Below are 21,104 nucleotides of genomic sequence, written 5' to 3' on the forward strand. Positions count from 1 at the left end.
GGTGTAGCTCGCAGCGCCCTCTGACGGTGAAAATAATCACTTCTAAACGATTGCTCCGATAACCAAGTTGGTCTGACTTTTTCTTGCAAATACCTGAATGTGTTTTGAACGTGCTGTAAAACTTGGACGTTTCCGTGGACGGCTCCAGACCTGAGAATCATTTCAGTTATAATGGTTTGTATTCATATGTGTCTTCCATCAGCAGTGTAGAATCAGATTTAGCTTTGCCAGATCACAAATTAATCACTCTTTTAATAATCTAATCGGTCAAAAGGGTTTGCAAAATGGTCTGATAATATTATTCCGTTTGATTTATTGGAACAGAAGTGAACTGTTTAAATAAATCAAACACACTGAATCATTTGCACCAAAATAGTAGCCATTTTATAAGAATGGAAACAAAACGAGCGCTGGATTTTTACCTACAATCTCTCATTTGTTAAGGACCATGCAGCTCTTTATTGCACCTTGTGAACAACTCGCTGCTCGTAAAGATATTTTATATCCATAAAAAAAAGAGTGTGCTTATAAAACTATAGGGATGTTTACGAGGCAATGTGAAAGATTAGAAAAGCCCCTGTTTTCATTCAACAGTTAAATAAGAAATTAATTTAGAATAACATACATTTGAGACATTAATATTGCCAGTTACTTACTGTTTTTGCTCAGCCAATGAAAATGCAATAACAGGACTAATAAATCATCGCATCTTGGAAATGCAAACAGTGCTGTGTTTGATTCCTGAATGAATCAGTGTTTTCGACGACCATTGGTGATTCAATGACTAACTAAAGATACTTGTATGGACGAAACCTGCAGAAAGACTCGAGATGATTCCAGACTCGGTCAGCATTTTTGTGCACTATGTGTCCTGGCTTAGATCTCATTTCAGTTCCTTCCAGATCAGACTAATGAGTATGTCATCATGCTGAATCCTTTAGCATACTCGTGTCAGTGAAGAGGATTCATTACAGCATTACCCACTGGAAAATTGGCCTTCCATTTGTCTCAGTTCTTTAGCAGCTTGGTAGATTGATTGGAGGCCTTTCATTAATTATAGACAACGATCGCCTTCCTTATTATTTGCCTTTCCTGGCAGCTGCTGAATGAGAGAGGAGATAGACATTAGGTTGGTGCTGGTGTCCATTTCCTTATTCGATCCCTGACCGGAAATAGAGAGCTGCTTATTCAAAGTCGTGGAAGGGAACAGTGGATATAGTACCTAAAAAGAACTGAACACGTCTTATAAAGCTAAATTAATGAACTCTTGCAGCAAGGGACACAATTTCCAGGGGCATTTTTTTACATCGGTAAAGACCTTTTTTATAATTACTTATTTTTTTAATAATTAATTATTATAAAACCACAACTGCCTTTATACAACAGTTATTAATGTTGACCAGTCTTTATATACATATGCCTGGCAACAATTATTATTTTTTTTTTCCAGATTGAACAAAATATCTGTCATAACGCACATAGTTTTCTAGTAATTCTGAAGGCCTTGATTAGTTGATTCGGGTGTTCAATTAGGGATGATTAAAAGCTATTTTAGAGGAAATACATGGAGATGATGAATAGCCTGAAGTTAAATGTATGTACATAATACATACTTTATATAATGTAATGCATGCTTCACATAGTTGCAACATGATATGCTCTGGCCGTTCTCCTCGTCATAAAAGAGGATTGTAAATCTAGATTTTGTGTAAATAAATTTTGGCTGTATGCTGCACAAAGCTTTTGAACCACACTCCATGGTGGATTGAATTATTCACTCTGCACAAATGCTTTTAATACCCTCATGCTATAACTGCATCTCAAATACTCAGAAACCACACTGACTTTACAGCTTAGTTCATAAGAAAAGAAGATCTCCAAAAACAGCATGTTTTTTAACCATATCACTTAAGATAGAGAACGAGCAGGTTAAAATGCATGAAGCACAAAGGTCTGGGAAGACTTAAATGTGGATCATAGTTGTTCTAAACGGTATAAACCACATAATCAGCTTTGCACAGGAGCTGCTGTAACAGTACTGAAGCACTGAACCATGACATGATGTGACTATAATGGCAATGTCTGCCTGTTTTCACTGCGCTACGGCACTTTTAATGCTCGGATGTATTCTGAGAAGGAGTATTGTATTTATGCTGCACAACTGCCTGAATCCAAATGAAGGAGACTGTGAAAAGATGGTGACATCAAACAGCATTAGAGGACATCAGACACCACACTGAAGCTTGTGAAGCACACACCCGTGTAATGGAAACAGACAGGTGTTCACTAGAGAGACCACTGGTCAGGTATTAGTGCTGGCAATAGATTAAAAAAATGAATCGCGTTCATAATAATCACAATTAATCGCAAATTTAAAATACTAGGACTTACCTGTAAATGTGTTGAAATAAAGGAATGCGTGACAAACTAGTTTAAGGAAACAGAACCTTTCACATCTCCGCCAGGAATGAGACATAATCCTTATTATTCTTTTGTTTTAATTCAGCCATTATCAGCCTTTATACTGACAATAAAACGTTTACCAAGCCACATCGCTTCAATCCCAGCACACATTTACCCAACTATTATCAAAAGTATTTCTAAATAAATACAACAAAACATTTTCTTGAGACCTTACTTTATTATGATAAAATGTATTATGATAAAATGTATTATGAAGAAGAATTGGACCTGTTCTGCAGATGCATTAGAGCTAACATTAGCATCATGCTACATAAGACAATTTATGAGATTAATAGTACACTTTTACTCAGAACTCACTTTAAACCACCATCGAGTGTTTGTAATAACTTCGCATGTGTATATAAAGGCTACACTTTGGGTGTCCGCGGTACATTATAAAAGTAGCCCAAAAAACTGCAACCCACGACTCTGTAATTTTTCCCGCGACTGTATTTTCAAAATAGCCCAATTGTGCGGGAAAACCGCGACCCTGGCAACACTGGTTCACTGTACCCTTATCACATATCTCTCTCTCTCTATCTATCTCTCTCTCGGACACACCCGCTCTCTCTCTCCGCGTTCGCTTCACTTTTGTCTAGCCTCATAATCACACAATCTCTGCGTCCCAATGTGCATACCATACACCCTATCTGCCCTAAATAGTATTGAAAATTACTAATATCACATACCAGACAGCAACAGTTTTGGCCCAGATCTGGGCCGACACTGCTTGCTGTCTGGGATAGAATTTAGGATGGATAGCGTACACATTGGGACGCAGGCAATGCTTACCTTCCGCGCTTATGCTTAAACATTAAGATTTGTACTCATTAATCTCATCATTTGTACTCACCTTTCTATCAAAGTTGAATTTGAATTTGTTCTGACACAATTTAACTGAGTTCTTGTCATATTTTATTAAACTGTGATATGTGAGAAATGTCAAAGGTGTCTGAATAAATTTTGGTGTGTGTGTGTGTGTGTGTGTGTGTGTGTATACAGTACTGCTTGAAAGTTGACCCCTTAGAATCTTCTATATTTCTGCATAAATATGACCCAAAAAATCTTCAGATTTTCACACAAGTCCTGAAAGTAGACAAAGAGAACCCAATCAAACAAATGAGACAAAAATATTTTCTTTGTCATTTATTCAGGAAAATGATCCAATATTGCATATCTGTGCGTTGCAAAAGTATGTCAATCTCTTGGATTAGCAGTCAATTTAAAAGTGAAATTAGAGTCCATCTGTGCAGAGGTGTTTTCAGTCTGTGCAATGACTATCCAATGTCAGTACGTGACCTGTTTTATTCAAAGAACAGGGATCTATCAAAGTCTGATCATGTTTGTGGAAGGGAATCATGTCAGGAACAAAGGAGATTACTCAAGACCTCGGAAAAAGAGTTGATGTTGCTCATCAAAGCTAGAAAAGGTTACAAAACCATCTCTAAAGAGTTTGGATTCCAGTCAGACAGACTGTGTACGAATGGAGGAAACTCAAGACCACTGTTACCTTCCTGAGAAGTGGTCGACCAACAAAGATCACTCCAAAGCAGAATGTGTAATAGTCTGCGAGGTTGGTAACTTCTAAGCAACTAAAGGCCTTTCTCACATTGGCTAATGTTAATGTTCATGAGCCCACCATCAAGATAACACTGAGTGAGAACATGGTGAGGATGACAGAGTTGCAAGTAGTAAGCCACTGTTCTCCAAAAAGAAAATTGCTTGCTAAAGATCATGTGGACAAGCCAGAGGACTACTGGAGAAATGTTTAATGGGTGGATGAAACCAAAATGGAACACATTGGTTTAAATGAGAAGCTATTATGTTCGGAGAAAAGAACACACTCCATGCCAGTTTAAGAATCTTATCCCATCTGTGAAACATGGTGGTGGTGGTATCACGGCTTGGGCCTGTTTTGCTGCATCTTGGCCAGGACAGCCTGCCGTCATTGATGGAACAATGACTTATGAATTATACCAGGTTGTGGAAGGACCTAAGCAAGCAGTTCATAGGAGGAAACCCACCAACATCACAGAGTTTAAGTGGTTCTGCGCTAAAGAATGGGCTAAAATTCCTACATGTTATTGTGCAGGACTGATCAGCATTTACAAGAAACTTTACCTTCAGTTACTGCAGCAAAAGGGGGTCACACCAGATACTCAAAGCAAAGATTCACATACTTTTGCATCGCACAGATATGTAACACTGGATCATTTTTCTCAATAAATAAATGACAAAGAAAATATTTTCTCTCACTTGTTTGATTCGGATCTCTTTGTCTACTTTCAGGACATATTTATGCATAAATATTGACAATTCTAAAGGGTTCACAAACTTTCGAGCAGCACTCTATATATATATATATATATATATATATATATATATATATATATATACTTGGCTGGTTTATTTGAGTAGTTTTTCCCTGTTTGTACACAGAACAAGAACAAAAAAGCCAAGCAAAAAGCATTTTAAAAGATGTAAACTTATTTATTCAGGCATCAGGCCATCACATCAACCATATACATCTCATCTAACAGAGTATACTGTTATTGGTTAAATACAGTATATTTATAAATAGACTGTACATCTGTAAAATAAATAATTCACTATTGCGTATTATAAGTCACTTGGTGTTTAAGGTTTTTGTTCCAGCTTTGAACTGTCTCTCTAAGTGCTACAGGTCATGCGGCGTGAGAGGTTGCACACTAACTGGTGGTCTCGCAGTACAGTGCAAGCACAAAACATCGGCAGCTCCAGTATCACATCTCTGTCTCTGCCAAAAAGCTCTCACCCAGTCCTGATGTCATCAGGACCATCTGGGAGCTGGAAGAGTCTGGAAGGGTCAGAGACAATTTGGTAAATGTTTGAAATGTGTGAAGAGGACAGGAATTTGGCTTTTCCAGTTCTGAACGACTAAAGATTCTTCTTTCTAGGGATAGTTCACATTCTCTCATCTTTATTCCCCCTCAAACCTGCATGACTTTCTTTTACCCGGTGTATTTTTGGAGAACATCCTGGCCGCTCGATTTCATATACGCTCATCAAGGCTGCATTTACTTGATCAAAAATACAGAAAATGCCATAATATTGTGAAATACTATTATAATTTAACAGTTTGCTATTTTAATATATTTTAAAATACAATACCTGTGATGAATTTTCAGCATCATTAATGCAGTCTACAGTGTCACATGAGAAATAATTTTAATATGCTGATTTGCTGCTCGTTATTTTCAATGTTAAGAACAGTTGTGCTGCTTAATAGTTTTTGTGCAAGCCTTTTTTCACGATGCCTTGATGAATAAATGTTCAGTAGAACAGAATGTATTTGAACTTTTTTTGAACAGGCAAGTACAGTGATGGAAATGAGAGGGGACTGGGTCTTTCAGGCTCCAAAAAAAACCATTAAGGTACCAAAAAAAAGAAATCCATTCGACTTCTGTAAAATGTACCAAAAATCATTAACATATAAAATAATGTAGGCTATTTTTCTGAAAATCATTGAGTACAACAGTCTTTCTGTAAAAATGATGCATTGACGCCATTGGTTTTAGTGAAATGGAGTACTTGTTTGATACTTTTAAGGTGATTTTTTTGTTTCCTCCAAGTCCCCATTCATTATATGGAAAGAAATGTTCAGGAGTTGCTTCCAAAAACTCATCTTTTGTGCAAAAAAGAAAGTCAAATAGGTTTGGAGTGAGGTGAGGGTGAGTGATGATAGAATGATCGTTTTCGGCCGAACTATTCCTTTAAAATTTAACCTTGATAATAATAACCTCTAAGTCTAATGACTTTAGGATATACAGGACAGAGAACTCACAACTTGGCCATTATAAGAAATTCATATTTCTATTTCGTAAGTAGAAACGATCTCTCCTAAATAATGCATGAGTAATATCAATTTCTGTACTTCCCTTTTGCCCCAGCCTCTTAGAGCCAGTTACTCCAGGAAAGTCATCCACACACAAAGAGGGAAAGAGAAAGTGAAAGAGAAATCTAAATGAAACAGTCTTGAAGCAAAGAGAACAGGCTGAGAGAGTGAGGCTGGTCAGCCCTTACTGCTGTGGGGAACCCAGCCGGGTTTCTCCCTGGGGGTCACCGAGCATCCACGCGCCTCTCCGTCTTTATCCTCCTCCTCCTCGCCTTCAGAGAGGAGATCTGAGATCTGCTGCTGTAGCTCAGGACTGATGTCGTTCTCGGCTAGAACCAGCACACGCAGGCTGGTGGGGTAGTTCTCCACCATGTCTAGGAAGACCTGACCACAGAGAAACAAGGAAGGCATTACGCTTAAAGCAGGAAGTATTACATGTAAAGAACTGGGAGGAAATATAGTGCAATGACATATCTGTGTTAATAATACACATAGAAAATTATAAAGAATCGAGCACTTATAAGGTTGACATAGCAGGTGGAGGTACGGCACTGGTTGCAACCCATCATAATATAGAAAAAAGAAGACGACAAAATGTGTAGCTACTACTTCTGCACAAAATCATGTTGTCGGGGATGACGCTCAACCCACACCTGAAAAAGTTACCTCACCAGTGTAGTTTTTAAAATCTGTAATAAAAGATGATAACTTTAACTATTAAAGGTGCTGTATGTAGGTTGAACTTGGTATTGCAGTCCAAATTCAAAATATTGGAGAGGGTTTTTTTCACCCGGCCTCTCCTCCTCAGACTTGACGTGCGCGCAGGTTGCCAGATTACGGGACACCAACAGGAACGAGCGCACATGACGACGAATGACATGAAATACACTGTGTTTTCCACCAACTAGCAACCCAGGGTGTCGAAATACAATTGGGTAAACTGGCAGTGGGCGGGTTTCACAAACCAAGCTCGAGCATTAAAGAACCAGATGACAACTGTAGCATACACTTACAATAAACAGAACATGGTGTGGATGATAATATAGTTGTCAATATACTTATCTTTATAGTTATGGTTCTTGGTGTGAACAGCCCAGTCTACAGGAAGTGCTGATTAAGATTAAGATTTCAAATTCTCTCTTTACCTCCCTGTCCTTGTACTTTGAAAACACAAAAGTTAAAGATGAACGCGAGCGATGGCACAATTCATTCATTTTATACTTTCCCAAAATTTCTATAGAAATTGCGATAAAATCGTAAATGTTTATCGCAATATCGTGTAGTCAGTGGCAACCCTAATTAGTAGTCACCTCATCACTGCATAACATTGACTTCTGATTGCTGTCACAAGATGCTGTACTTGTGAATCCCCCTTAAAGGGATAGTTCAGCCAAAAATTAAAATGTTGTCATCATTTACTCACCCTCCACTAGATCCAAACCTAAAGAATGCTGGTAACCAAAAAGTCGATGGTAGCCATCGGAAAATACTAATACTATGGAGCACAGTGTCTACTGTGAACTGTTGGGTTATTAATATTCTTTAAAATATTTTTCTTCTTTTGAGAAGAAACTCATAGAGGTTTGGAACAAGTGGAGGGTGAGTAAATAATGACAATATTTTCATTTTTGGGTGAACTGTCCCTTTAAGACTCATTTCATGCTGCACAACTCCAACTTATTTGGGCAAGTAGGACATATGACCTGTAAACATTAGTTACACAAGTGTAATATAAAAGGAAGTGGCATCAGATCATTGGGTGTAAAAATAAATAGATTTTTCATCGAGTCTTCTCTTGCCTGTGGCTCGCTGCAGAAAAGTGAGACTCAAATACTTCTCTGGATACAGAACCAACAGACCTTCAGTGCAGAAAACAATCAAATTAGACTAAATATTCAATAGATCAACATGAAATGGGTGGACGATTAGTACAATTTAATAAATAATGGGTACCACTTTAGAATACTGTTCCATCATTAATGAACACATGCAATTTTAGTACTCTAGTAACTACTAGTAACTAACAAGAAACTCTGATTAATGAATTAGTAAGTAATAGTGCTTAGTCGAATGTGGTAGTTCACTATTAGCTAATCAGTAACTATCATTTTTTTCATACCTCCCTAAGAACTACTGTATACAGGTTCATAATTAATATGAATAATACATCATGCATAATTAATTCTAAAGTAAAGGTCATGGTAACCCACTAGTAATGACTCAAGCATTATCAAATTCTTCAGGGGGAATTACTAATTATTTGGATCAGTATTCTAAAGTGAAGATCATAACTCTCTAGTAATTACTGAAGTCATTGGAAACTTGAGGTTTTTGTAAGGTTTTGTTTTTTAGTAATTCATTTGACTAGATTTGGTAACACTTAAATCATTACTAGTGGCTTACAGTGCTCTTCACTTTAGAATACTGATCCAAATAATTAGTAGTTAGTAATTGTGCATAAGTAGTGATGAAAGCCAGCAAAAGATCTACTGAAGTATATTTGATTGTGCTAAAGTGGAACTATTGCAAGTATACTTCAGGTACACTTTAAATATCTTGCATTTAAAGACCCATATTATTCAAAGATCATACAATCCTCATCAATAGTGACATTAAAACACATTTTTAGGTTGATATTAAGAAATATGCATTGTGCACAAGTAGTACTCCAAATAAAGTTTAATTCAATATCAGTAAGTCTCGAGCGATATGTCAGTAAATATGTTAATAGATCTGAACTATACTTAGTATGAAATAAATGTATCTTAAAAATATTACTTTTTTTACTAGGGAATGTTGGCACAAATACTTGGGTGACCCACTATACCTGCTTAGACTGCAACCAATGCATATTTTACCATCCAGTGACACCAAGCAGAGTCATTACAACCATCATGACAGGAGTTCAACACTGAGAGCATGAAGAAATTCCCTGTACAACTGTGCCCTCTAGTGGAGAGTTAGGAAAAATAATCCTCTGCCAATTCTACTTCCTGTTGACAGACTCAGTGAAAACAGAGAAGGTATGAGAGCTTTTAAAGGAATACTTTATCTGTTTAGTCATGTCATGTTGTATAGACCTTGTGATATTTCACAGACAAGGCTTAAGCCTAGACTAAAATGCAAGTCTGAGCTGTTTCAGCTGAAAGAAACTTGCACTGATTGATCTTAAAATATATCAGTGCCTTTGTTTTGTCTCAAGATGCACCCCAGTAATGTTTTTTCTAAGCACGTTCATAAAAATTGCTTAAAAGTCCTAATTGAACTTTGATTTGATCCTAGTTTACTCTAAGCCCCATCAGACCGGGCCTAAGATTTATAAACCTCTCATTTTGTATTACACAGAAGAAAGATAATAAAATGAGGCCGCAATGACACGAGGGTGACAGAGGAATTATGGTTTAAAGTTGTGCTTAATCCATTATTTTCCCCCACAGTGCTATTTTTCAGCAGGTGGTGATAGGAAAAGGTTTTGGATTACTCATCTGGTTTATAAAGTACATATCTGATCTACATGCCCTATCTCCTTTCAAGGGCCAAATGAATGAAGCCACTGCGCAGATTACATTACATGCATCACACAGCACTTACCCGCATGAACGTACACATAATTCATCACTGATTTAAATCAAGTCCTACGAATAATGTTTACTCTTTCAGAAATTAAAGTGAACTATGGTAGGTATTTTAGAAACGCAGGAGTAGTGGTTGAAAAAATTGGGTGGGAAAATGAAAACAATTAGATTCAACTAAAGATCATACTATTTTCTGCCTTAAGAGAACACTTAATCTAAAAATGAAAATTCTCATCATTTACTCGCATCATTTCTTTCTTCTGTGTTGTACTGAAGAATAATCACATTCTTCATGATATTCTTTATAGATTTACACCACTGTTCAAAAGTTTGGGGCCTTTGAGTTTTTAAGACACTCATGCTCATCAAGACTGCATTAACTTGATCAAAATACAGTAAAAATAATAACTACTTTCTATTTGAATATGTTTTAAAATGTCATTTATTTCTGATGCCAAGCTGAATTGTCAGCATCATTACTCCAGTCTTCAGTGTTACATGATCCTTCAGAAATCACTCCGATCTGCTGATTTGCTGCTCAAGAACGCAAAGTTCAAAAAACAGCATTTATTTGAAATAGAAATCTTTCGTAACATTATAAATGTCTTTGTTGTTTCTTTTGAACAATTTAATGTATCCTTGCTGAACAGTAGTGGCTGAAGTATTCTTTCCTTTAACAAAACTGACACCAAAAAACTTACTGACACCAAACTTTGAACAGTGGTGTAAAAAGAAAGTCATACAGCTGTGGAAAGCTGGAGGAGGGCGAGTACATTATTTTTTCATATTTGGGTGAATTATCAGCTTCTCAGCCTGCATCTTATTGTGATTTTCTAAATATAATGTAAATATTATATATATATAATATATATAATTTTTTTTTTTTGTCAGTTTGCCCACTGACAAAGAAATGATCAGTCTATAATTTTAATGGTAGGTTTATTTGAACAGTGAGAGACAGAATAACAACAACAAAATCCAGAAAAATGCATTTCAAAAAAGTTATAAATTGATTTGCATTTTAATGTGTCAAATAAGTATTTGACGCCTTCGAAAAAATGACTTAGCACTTGGTGGCAAATCCCTTGTTGTCAATCACAGAGATCAGATGTTTCTTGTAGTTGGCCACCAGGTTTGCACACACCTCAGGAGGGATTTTGTCCCACTCCTCTTTGCAGATCCTCTCCAAGTCATTAAGGTTTCGAGAGTGACGTTTGGCAACTCAAACCTTCAGCTCCCTCCACAGATTTTCTTTGGGATTGAGGTCTGGAGACTGGCTAGGCCACTCCAGGACCTTAATGTGCTTCTTCTTGAGCCACTCCTTTGTTGCCTTGGCCATGTGTTTTGGGTCATTTGGCCCCGTCCATCATCACTTCGATGCGGTGAAGTTGTCCTGTCCCCTTAGCAGAAAAACACCCCCAAAGCATAATGTTTCCAGCTCCATGTTTGACGGTGGGGATGGTGTTCTTGGGGTCATAGGCAGCATTCCTCCTCCTCCAAACACGGCGAGTTGAGTTGATGCCAAAGAGCTGGATTTTGGTCTCATCTGACCACAACACTTTCACCAGTTCTCTTCTGAATCATTGGCAAACTTCAGACGGGCCTGTACATGTGCTTTCTTGAGCAGGGGGGACCTTGCAGGCGCTGCAGGATTTCAGTCCTTCCCTGTGTAGTATGTTACCAATTGTTTTGTTGGTGACTATGGTCCCAGCTGCCTTGAGATCAGTAAGATCCTCTCGTGTAGTTCTGGGCTGATTCCTCACCGTTTTCATGATCATTGAAACTCCACGAGGTGAGATCTTGCATGGAGCCCCAGGCCGAGGGAGATTGACAGTTATTTTGTGTTTCTTCCATTTGCGAATAATCACACCAATTGTTGTCACCTTCTCACCAAGCTGCTTGGCGATGGTCTTGTAGCCCATTCCAGCCTTGTGTAGGTCTACAATCTTGTCTCTGACATCCTTGGACAGCTCTTTGGTCTTGGCCATGGTGGAGAGTTTGGAATCTGATTGAGTGCTTGCTTCTGTGGACAGGTGTCTTTTATACAGGTAACAAACTGAGATTAAGACTCGCTTTAAGAGAGTGCTCCTAATCTCAGTTCCTTACCTGCATAAAAGACACCTGGGAGCAAGGAATCTTGCTGACTGATAGGGGATCAAATACTTATTTGACTCATTAAAATGCAAATCAATTTATAACTTTTTTAAATGTGTTTTTCTGGATTTCGTTGTTGTTATTCTGTCTCTCAATGTTCAAATAAGCCTATTAAAATTATAGACTGATCATTTCTTTGTCAATGGGCAAATGTACAAAATCAGCAGGGGATCAAATAATTTTCTCCCCCATTGTGTTTATATATATATATATATATATATATATATATATATGACAAAAACTATTTTTATTATTTTAGCTGCTGACCAAAACATATTCAAGTTGCAGTTATATAATGAATATGGCCTTAAAGTGCACACTTTGAGCTTTAATTTGAGAGATTTTTTGGACGAAAGGTTGAGGAATTACAACTCTTTAATATGTACCTCCCCCCTTTTTCAAGGGACCATAAGTTTCATGGACAAGCATGGGCTATTCCTTCATTATTTCAACATCAGTTAAGTAGGTCAAAGATCTGGAGTTGATTCTAAGTGTGCCATTTGCAATTGGTAGCTGTTGCTGTGAACCCACATCATGTAGTCAAATGATCTCTCCATACAAGCGAAACAGACAATTGTTAGGCTTCAAAAACAAAACAAATCCATCAGAGAGATAGCAGGAACATTCAGAGTAGAACATTCAATGCACTGGTGAGCTCAGCAACATAAAAAGGCCCGGACATCCACAGAGGACAACAGTGGTGGATGATCGGAGAATCCTCTCCATGGGAAAGAAAAACCCTTTCACAACATCCAGCCAAGATAAGAACACTCTCCAGGAGGTAGACGTGTCACTGTCAAAGTCTACAATCAAGAAAGACTTAACAAGAGCAAATACAGAGGGTTCACCACAAGGTGGAAACAAAGCCAGACCACCGCATTCTTTGGATGGCTGAAATTAAGATCAACCTGTACCAGAATGATGGGAAGAAAAAAGGTATGGAGAAGGCTTAGAACAGCTCATGATCCAAAGCACACAGCATCATCTGTGAAACATGGGAGAGCAGTGTGATGGCATGAACAACCATGGCTTCCAGTGGCACTGGGTTACTGGTGTTTACTGATGATGTGACAGAAGACAGAAGCAGCTAAATGAATTCTGAAGTGTATAGAGATACTGTATTCTCTCTGCCCAGATTCAGTCAAATGCAGCTGATTGGATGGCGCTTCATAGTACAAATGGACAATGAGCCAAAACATACAGCAAAAGCAACCCAGGAGTTTCTGAAGGTAAAAAAGTGGAATATTCTGCAATGGCCAAGTCAATCTCCTGATCTCAACCTGACTGAGCAGCATTTCACTCGCTGAAGACAAAACTAAAGGCAGAAAGACCCACAAACAAACAACAACTGAAGTCAGCTGCAGTAAAGGCCTGGAAAAGCATCACAAAGAAAGGAGGAAACCCAGTCTCTGGTGATGTCCATGAGCTCCAGACTTAAGGCAGTCATTGCCTGCAAAGGATTCTCAACAAAATATTAAAAATGAACATTTTATTTATGATTATATTTATTTGTCCAATTACATTTCAGCCCCTGAAAATGGGGGGACTGTGTACAAAAATGGTTGTAATTACTAAGTGTTTTATGTTACATTTTTGTTCAACCCCTTAAATTAAAGCTTAAAGTCTGCACTTTAATTTCATCTTGATTGTTTCATTGTAATTCCATTCTGGTGGCATACAGAGCCAAAATTATGAAAAATGTGTCAGGCACCTAACTGTATGTTTGTATGTATGTGTGTGTGTATATATATATATATATATATATATATATATATATATATATATATTATAATTAATTTGAATAAATATATAAAAAAATCCCCATGTTCCATGACGTTGTTCTGAGTTTGAAATATACCTGTGCTGACTGATTGGTGAGGCCGGTTCCCTCCAAATCCAGAACTTCAAGAGTTCGACTGGATGCAACAGCAACAGCCAGCATCCCAGCAATGTGATCCCCTGGAAACCACAAGCAATAGGAAAAGCTGAGACAGAGACTGAGGGTGCAAGGTGCAAACCAAGTGGTTTTCAAAGTGCAAACCCTGCATTTCTCCGGCAGAAAAATTTGCACGCTTGGATGGCAGTTTCATTCACCGGGGAGCAACAGTCAGCAAATAAATGTCTCAATATATAACATCTACATCGACCACTATACTTCAGGCAAAGACTTGCCTCCTTGAATTAATTGTTAAATAGATTTGTGTCGAACCATGACACGCAATTAACTTTAAAGCAAACTTTTGAGCTTATTAATATTGATTAAAAGTGTTAACAATATCTATGTATCTTGTCCAGCATACATCCATACCTCAAAACTGCAGAAAATCGCTCACCTAAGGGATTGTAGTCGAGGTTGAGGACCCGTAACTGTGAGCTATGAGCTACGGCGATGGCCAGCCGAGCCCAACCCTGCGTGCTGATGGCTGGGTTGGCACTCAGTGTAAGCTCTTTAAGCCCTGTGCAGTATTATTGATTGCATAAAACAGCATTGTTAATTTACCACAGATCCGAGCCTGCTGCTAGATTTAAACCTACTACAGTATTTTTCATTTGGATATACATTATTCATAGACTTGTACCAATTTCCAAATATTACACACACACACACAAAAATAAAAACACTCTCAAAATCAATGAAACCCTTACACAAAGTTTAAATATCAACATTTGGAAGACTTAGTCATTCAAAACAGTTTTGAGGTTAATTAATCTAATTTTGCATCGCTGGAAAATAGTGATCTATAACATTATATACTAAGGAGAATATCAAAGGTTTGCATGTCTATTTGTTAATGAGGAATCTGTGGACGCATTCATGATTTGCATGTTACAAATTAATACAAATGTTTTTTTTTACATTTTACAAATGTTTTTACATTGTATAAAATATAAAAAATCATTCAATACATTCTGTAAAAGTTCCCAAGTGCCCCAGGTAGGGGGCCATCATATCCCACTTTGAATAATTTTGCATTTTATTCTATGACAACTTAAAATAGCAAATGTTTGCATTTATTTCCCTTAATAACACATCATCTGTCATGCATCATCATCCTCCACATCCTAAACTTATATCTAAATATGTTACAGTTTAAAGGTCAATGCACATTCTTCTTATCTTTCCCCAACTTCCCCAACAAACAAAAAAAGTGAAGAAAATGTGTTTCAAAATATTCACATTAATATTAATGTATAATTTGACTAACTGCTTACTTAAGCTAAATGTATCACAAAGTTGTTTTGTGTGGAAACTGTCTTTAAACACTGTTTACTGGTGAAGCTGTGATGTTTTACCCGATTTGGTTCCATCCGGAGGAAGCATGCCACAAATGAGGCGAACTGCCTCATCTCCCAGCATGCAGTCCCCCAAATCCAAGGACACCAGTGAGGGGTGAGTGGAAAGGGCTCCGTTCAGGGTGACCAGTCCTGCATCTAAAAGTGGACTTCCATGGAGACTGTAAAGGCACAGGAAAAGCAGACAGAGCCGGACATTATTTTCTGTGCTGCATTTGCATTCCCTGAAGAAAAATGACAATGCTTTCAAGACAGCAGAACTGTTTCAACTGTTGGGTCTGCGTTACAAAAAAATTTATAAAAAAAATGTCACAGCAGATTCACTTTGTTGTTGTCAGGACACTCAGTGCCTTGTCTTCTGCCAGCTAACAAATTAAGCATTATGTGTGACTTTTTAAAACACAAGTTGTTAATAAAAAATTTAACTAATTAAAAATTAGAGGTGAAATCACTATAACACTTGTTGTAAGTATCTGTAGCCAGAATTATAAGATTTACAGAAGAAAAAAAAAACATGACTGAAGGTTGTAACACTTCCCAATATAGCAAATGAATATAAATTGTGACCCTGGAGCACAAAATCAGTCTTAAGTCTCTGGGGGATATTTGTAGCAATAGCCGAAAGTACATTGTATGGGTCAAAATTATACATTTTTCTTTTATGCCAAAAATCATTAGGATATTACGCAAAGATCATGTTACATGAAGATATTTTGTAAATTTCCTACTGTAAATATATTAAAATAATTTTTTTTAATAGTAATAAGAACTTCATTTGGACAACTTTAAAGGTGATTTTCTCAATATTTAGATTTTTTTTGCACCCTCAGATTCCAGATTTTCAAATAGTTGTATCCCGCCCAAATATTGTCCGAACAAACCATACATCAATGGAAAGCTTATTTATTCAGCTTTCATATGATGCATAAATCTCAATTTCGGAAAATTGACACTTATGACTGGTTTTGTGCTCCAGGGTCACAATTAGACATTTGACAAACAGAATGAAAAAAACAAAAACAGTGAGTTTGTAAAAAGGCCAATCACAATTCAGTCTGCAGACGACCTGAGAAACACTAGCAGCCTCTAATATTACAGTGGCTTCATCGAAATCCCTTGCAACTGGAGAGCAAACATTCAAACAATGTGTGTCAGTGGAAGATCTTCAAACTTTAATTTCATAAACACGAATAATATATAAGCCTATATTATATACAGTAGGCTACATTTTTTTTAATGAACAGAAATGCATTGCTGGGGTTTCATTGTAGCTCCAGTAGCCTACATATTTTGTTGTACAATGTACATATTTACTCATTTAGCGGACGTACAAATGAGAATTTATCATACGAGCCAATAATATTGATAGTAGCCTACACAATGCAGATTATTAGTGCACTAGCTAGGGCAGATACTGGATGTGGTTTGGGGGTTGCTTATTTGTCAAAGTCAAAAAGCCCACCAGTGATATTGTGTTTTCGAAAGGTCTCGATTCCCTTCTTCAGTTGAAGTCTGCTACTGACTGACAGAAAACTTCTCCTCAATAATAGCCCATCGCTATAAATATGCGCGATGATGATGATAATAATAGAGGCGTTTGCATGCCTAACTAAAGAATCCTTCAAGAAGCACTCACAAGAGGGTCTGGACGGATCTGTTGGCCTTCAGAGCATCTGCCAGATGCTTGGTCCGGCCGATGGTGGACACCACGCCGAGGTTGAGGTTGAGCTGCGCGAGAGAGTGCGACTCCGCCACCCCGCGACACACGCGGCCGAAGTCCCGGTCAGACAGCTGGCAGCCGCGCACCGACAGCAGCCGCACGCTGTTCTCCTTCAGACTGTCGCATATGTCTTTGATCTCCGCGCCGGACAGCGCCTCTCCCGTGATCTGAATAGAGCCCGGCAGCATTTCGGTGGTGTCAAGCTCTATTAACGGGCATTATGGATCCTGGAGGTCGGATCCGCGGCGTCTAATCCGGTGCACCGGGCTCGGAATATCGCGGAAGGTGTTGTGCTGCTGCTGCCTACTTCAGCGTTTTGTGCGTTTGCCTCCCGACATGCTGGAGGATCCTCAAGGCTGTGAGCCCAAGATGATGATGCTGGTGCTGTCGGTTACTATGGGCACCCCCTAAAAGTGCTCACGTTAGATTGTTCCCATCTCACCAACGAAACGGGTTTGAGGTAATCCGCTTGACAGCTGATGCTGGGATTGGCCGCAAGGAGAGAACGCGTCTGTGCTGAGCGCCGGTGTGAACGGGAAATGGGCGCAAGGTAACGAGTGTAGGCTACACTCGGGTCTTGGAAGTAGGTTGCATCGATTGCATGAAATAGAACACCGGGGCAAGTTGTCACACACTTCACCCTAGTGATGTTTGTCAGCGTAGGTTTATTTTACAAAGTGAATGCTGTACATATCAAGTTATCACTACGAAAAAAAAAAATCTATATTTACAGTTAGCCTAATTTAACACTGTAGTGGGATGTTGGGAAAATGCTTATATAGGTTTTGCAACTGAATGTAAACATTTGAAACAACACAAAAGAACTTATAACTTATTTGAAACAAATGAACTTGTAACACATCAAAAAATATAAAAGATAGGCTAAACTGTGATTCTTTATAAAATCAGATAAAATCGTCAGAGAAATTTATTTTTATTTTTAATGAAACTTTACAACTTTGAACTTTACAACAACTTGAAACTTTGGACCTTTAGATAAAATCTAAAAATGTGCAAAGAAAGAAAGAGAATATTGTATTTAGTATATTTGCATGTGTTTGAATATTTGATACTTCAGGCTTTTATGGCTACACGTAGCTCAATCTTCATTGTATTGCATTGCTGCATTGCATTTTATTTAGCAAGATATAGAGTGACAACTGATATGTATATGCATTTTAAATCTGCTGTTGTTATGAGATTTGCCCCCGGTTTCACAGACAAGGTTTAAACCTAGTCCCAGACTAAAGTGTAAATCTGAGCTGCGTCAACTGAAAGAAATTTGCACTAATTGATCTTTAAATATATGCCTTTGTTTTGTCTCAAGATGCACACCAGTAATGTTTTTATCTAAGGCACGTTTATAAAAATTACTTAAATGTCCTAATTGAACTATGGCCTAATCCTGGTTTAGTCTAAGCCCTGTCTGTGCAACCGGGCCATTGATTAACATTGCATGCAATCAGAATTTTATATAGCAACTGCAACAAATTGCATATTTTTTCCCTTTATTATGTTTCTCAAAATGTCATATTTAATACTCATATTTTAGCATGATTGTTCCAAAAATGATGCATAATCAAGTTGCTTCGGTCCAGAAGTGTTCATACTTGAGAGAAAACAGATCATTTAGAGGCCTTAGAAATTTGTGTATCGAATAAGATAGCTATAGGTTTTATAATATACCTTATATAATTGAGTCTGAATGTGTGTCAGTGTTATTGTATTCACTTGTTACCCAACAGCTTCTATAAAAATATATAAAAACGTTGTTAGCCATTGATTATATACATGCACAAGCACAAACAATATTCATCCAGTTGCAGCTCTGTGGCACAGGTGGGTCTTGTGAATAATATATTGAATGGATCCACATGAATGTCACTTGTTTCTTCTCTCAGCAACAGTCTGAGGATGTGAAGGTGGATAGTATAACCAATTGTACCCAGAGCGTGTCTGGTTGCATGGCCCTATCTGTGTGACAGTCTCAGTGCGAGCAGGGAAACGTGAGCCCTGAATGAAACAAACACAATTAATTCCTAATGCAGCCCACAATGCAGACTGACCCTAACTTACCCTGATCATTGCAGTCAACCAGAACACATCTAAGAACAAAAAGAAAGTGTTAGTTGTAAAGGAATGGTGCATCTAAAAATTAAAATGCAAAAGGTGAGTTACATGTTCCGAGTAAACATACAAAGTTTTAAAAAAGGACTAAAAAAACTAAATCACAAACCCATATTCCATATTAAATGGTTTATCGTTGTGCAAAATGTGTATTGTTCCCATCTGCGACTCTTCTGGGCCTTTAAAAAACACGTTTTTCATTCTGCACACCAATCATGTATTATGTTGTAGGTAATTTTAGACAGGCTCTACAGAGCACTTAAAGTAGCTTAGTAGTTTAACCTACTTTGCAAACTTTAGATGCAAATTCGAAACACTTATTTCGGGAAGCGCAATAATAGGCCTTTGCCATTTCACTTCAAAGGTTTCTCTTCTGGGACTGTTTGAAAGCACTCTTTTATTCTTTGAAAGCATTGTCTTTTTGTTTCTTCTAAAACATAACAGAAATTGCTTTTAAAACAAAGCAAATGTGGCTGTGATAGCTGGTCTCTAGCACATATTATATATATATATTTTTAGTCTTGCTATTTCTCATTTTGATGCTGGGTTTCATCCGGGGCTGAGGACGTGGACAGGCTCACGTGAGGGCCTTGAGTTCCCTGTCAGGATCATATTCATCCAACCCTGTGTTTAATCCAGTGTGCTTTTTCTAGACTGGATGCTCTAAAATGGCCTGCATGGAGAAGAAAAGCAAGAAAATTCTCCACGTCGACAGTCTATTACATCCTAGTATTTTTTTCTTTATCAGAATAACGAGAACATTAATATGAACTCTACACACTACAAAAAATCTAGAACTGAATCTACTGTATTACAGCATAAATGTAGTTTCCTACTCTGCCCGTTACAATATAATTCCCACCTGAAATAACTGATTGAGCCACTCTCTTGCACCTCCCCAATCTAGATCATTTCTAATTAATTTATGTTGTGACATCTGCTCTAATGTTGTCCGTTTAGTTGGATCCGGGTCAGACACTGGCTAATCAGATCACTGCATTCTGCACACATTTTTAGGAAAGAGCTGGTTTGTCATGACCATGAGACACTTATGTTGGCATAAATGCCCTCCTTTGTCCTCAAAATGGCCTTAATTCTTCTTGGCACAGATTTAACAAGCCTTTTTAACAAAACAAATTTTGATCTGTTGACATGATAGCATCACGCATCCGCTGCAGGTTTATCAGCTGCACATCCATAATGTGAATCACCACATCCTAAAGGTGCTCTATTGGATTGAGATCTAGTGACCGTGGAGACCATTTATATAGTCAACTCATTGTAATGTCCAAGAAACCAGTTTGAGAGATTATGAGCTTTGTGGCATTATCCTGCCGGAAGTAGCCATTAAGATGGGTACACTGTGATCATAAGAGGATAGACATGGTTAGCAACTGTATTCAGGTAGGCTGTGGAGTTCGCTCAATTGGTACTAAAGAGCCCAAGAAAGTATCCCCCACACCACCAGCAGCCTGAACCACTGATACAAGGCAGGGTGGAGCCACGATTTCATGTCATTTAGGCCAAATTATGACCCTACCATCCGAATTTCACAGCAAAATTGTAGACCATCTGCTTCAAAGTGTTGTGTGCTCAGAGATGCTATTCTGCATACCGGAGTTATCGCAAACATTTTTTTGTTGTTATTTTAGGAGATATTTTATAGTTGCCTTTCTATCAGCCATTCAACAAGGCATTTTCAGCTATAGAACTGCAACTCACTGGATTTGTGCTCTTTTTCACACCATTCCCTGTAAACCATAGAGATGGTTGTGCATAAAAATCTCAGCAGATATCAGACCCACCCATCTGACCACGCCATGTTCAAAGTCACTCGAACCAGCTTTCTTCCTCATTATGATGCTTTGTTTAAACTTCAATAGATTGTCTTGACCAT

General features: G+C 37.9%; 1 protein-coding gene across 1 annotated transcript; it reads right to left on the reverse strand.

Annotated features, from left to right (window-relative positions):
* Positions 1-4,936: 4,936 nt before the first annotated feature.
* On the reverse strand, positions 4,937-17,617 carry LOC306884019 (leucine-rich repeat-containing protein 73-like). Its single transcript, XM_079439618.1, has 6 exons — positions 16,997-17,617; positions 15,361-15,521; positions 14,400-14,522; positions 13,925-14,025; positions 6,526-6,721; positions 4,937-6,409 (listed from the first exon to the last, which is right to left on the reverse strand). The coding sequence occupies exons 1-6, from the start codon at positions 17,266-17,268 to the stop codon at positions 6,297-6,299; spliced, it is 966 nt and encodes a 321-aa protein (XP_079295744.1). The 5' UTR covers positions 17,269-17,617; the 3' UTR covers positions 4,937-6,296.
* Positions 17,618-21,104: the final 3,487 nt, after the last annotated feature.

The sequence above is a fragment of the Barbus barbus genome (genome assembly GCF_936440315.1).
Source record: "Barbus barbus genome assembly, chromosome: 18".
NCBI classification, from domain to species: domain Eukaryota; kingdom Metazoa; phylum Chordata; class Actinopteri; order Cypriniformes; family Cyprinidae; genus Barbus; species Barbus barbus.

Bases quoted from the DNA above. Each gene is read 5' to 3' on its own strand.
- LOC306884019 (XM_079439618.1), bottom strand. From the start codon at position 17,268: ATGCTGCCGGGCTCTATTCAGATCACGGGAGAGGCGCTGTCCGGCGCG. The intron at 15,522-16,996 runs GTGAGTGCTTCT...GTGCCTTTACAG, and splicing joins AGATCCGTCCAGACCCTCTT to TCTCCATGGAAGTCCACTTT. The intron at 6,410-6,525 runs GTAAGGGCTGAC...ACTTTCCTGGAG, and splicing joins CGGCTGGGTTCCCCACAGCA to TAACTGGCTCTAAGAGGCTG.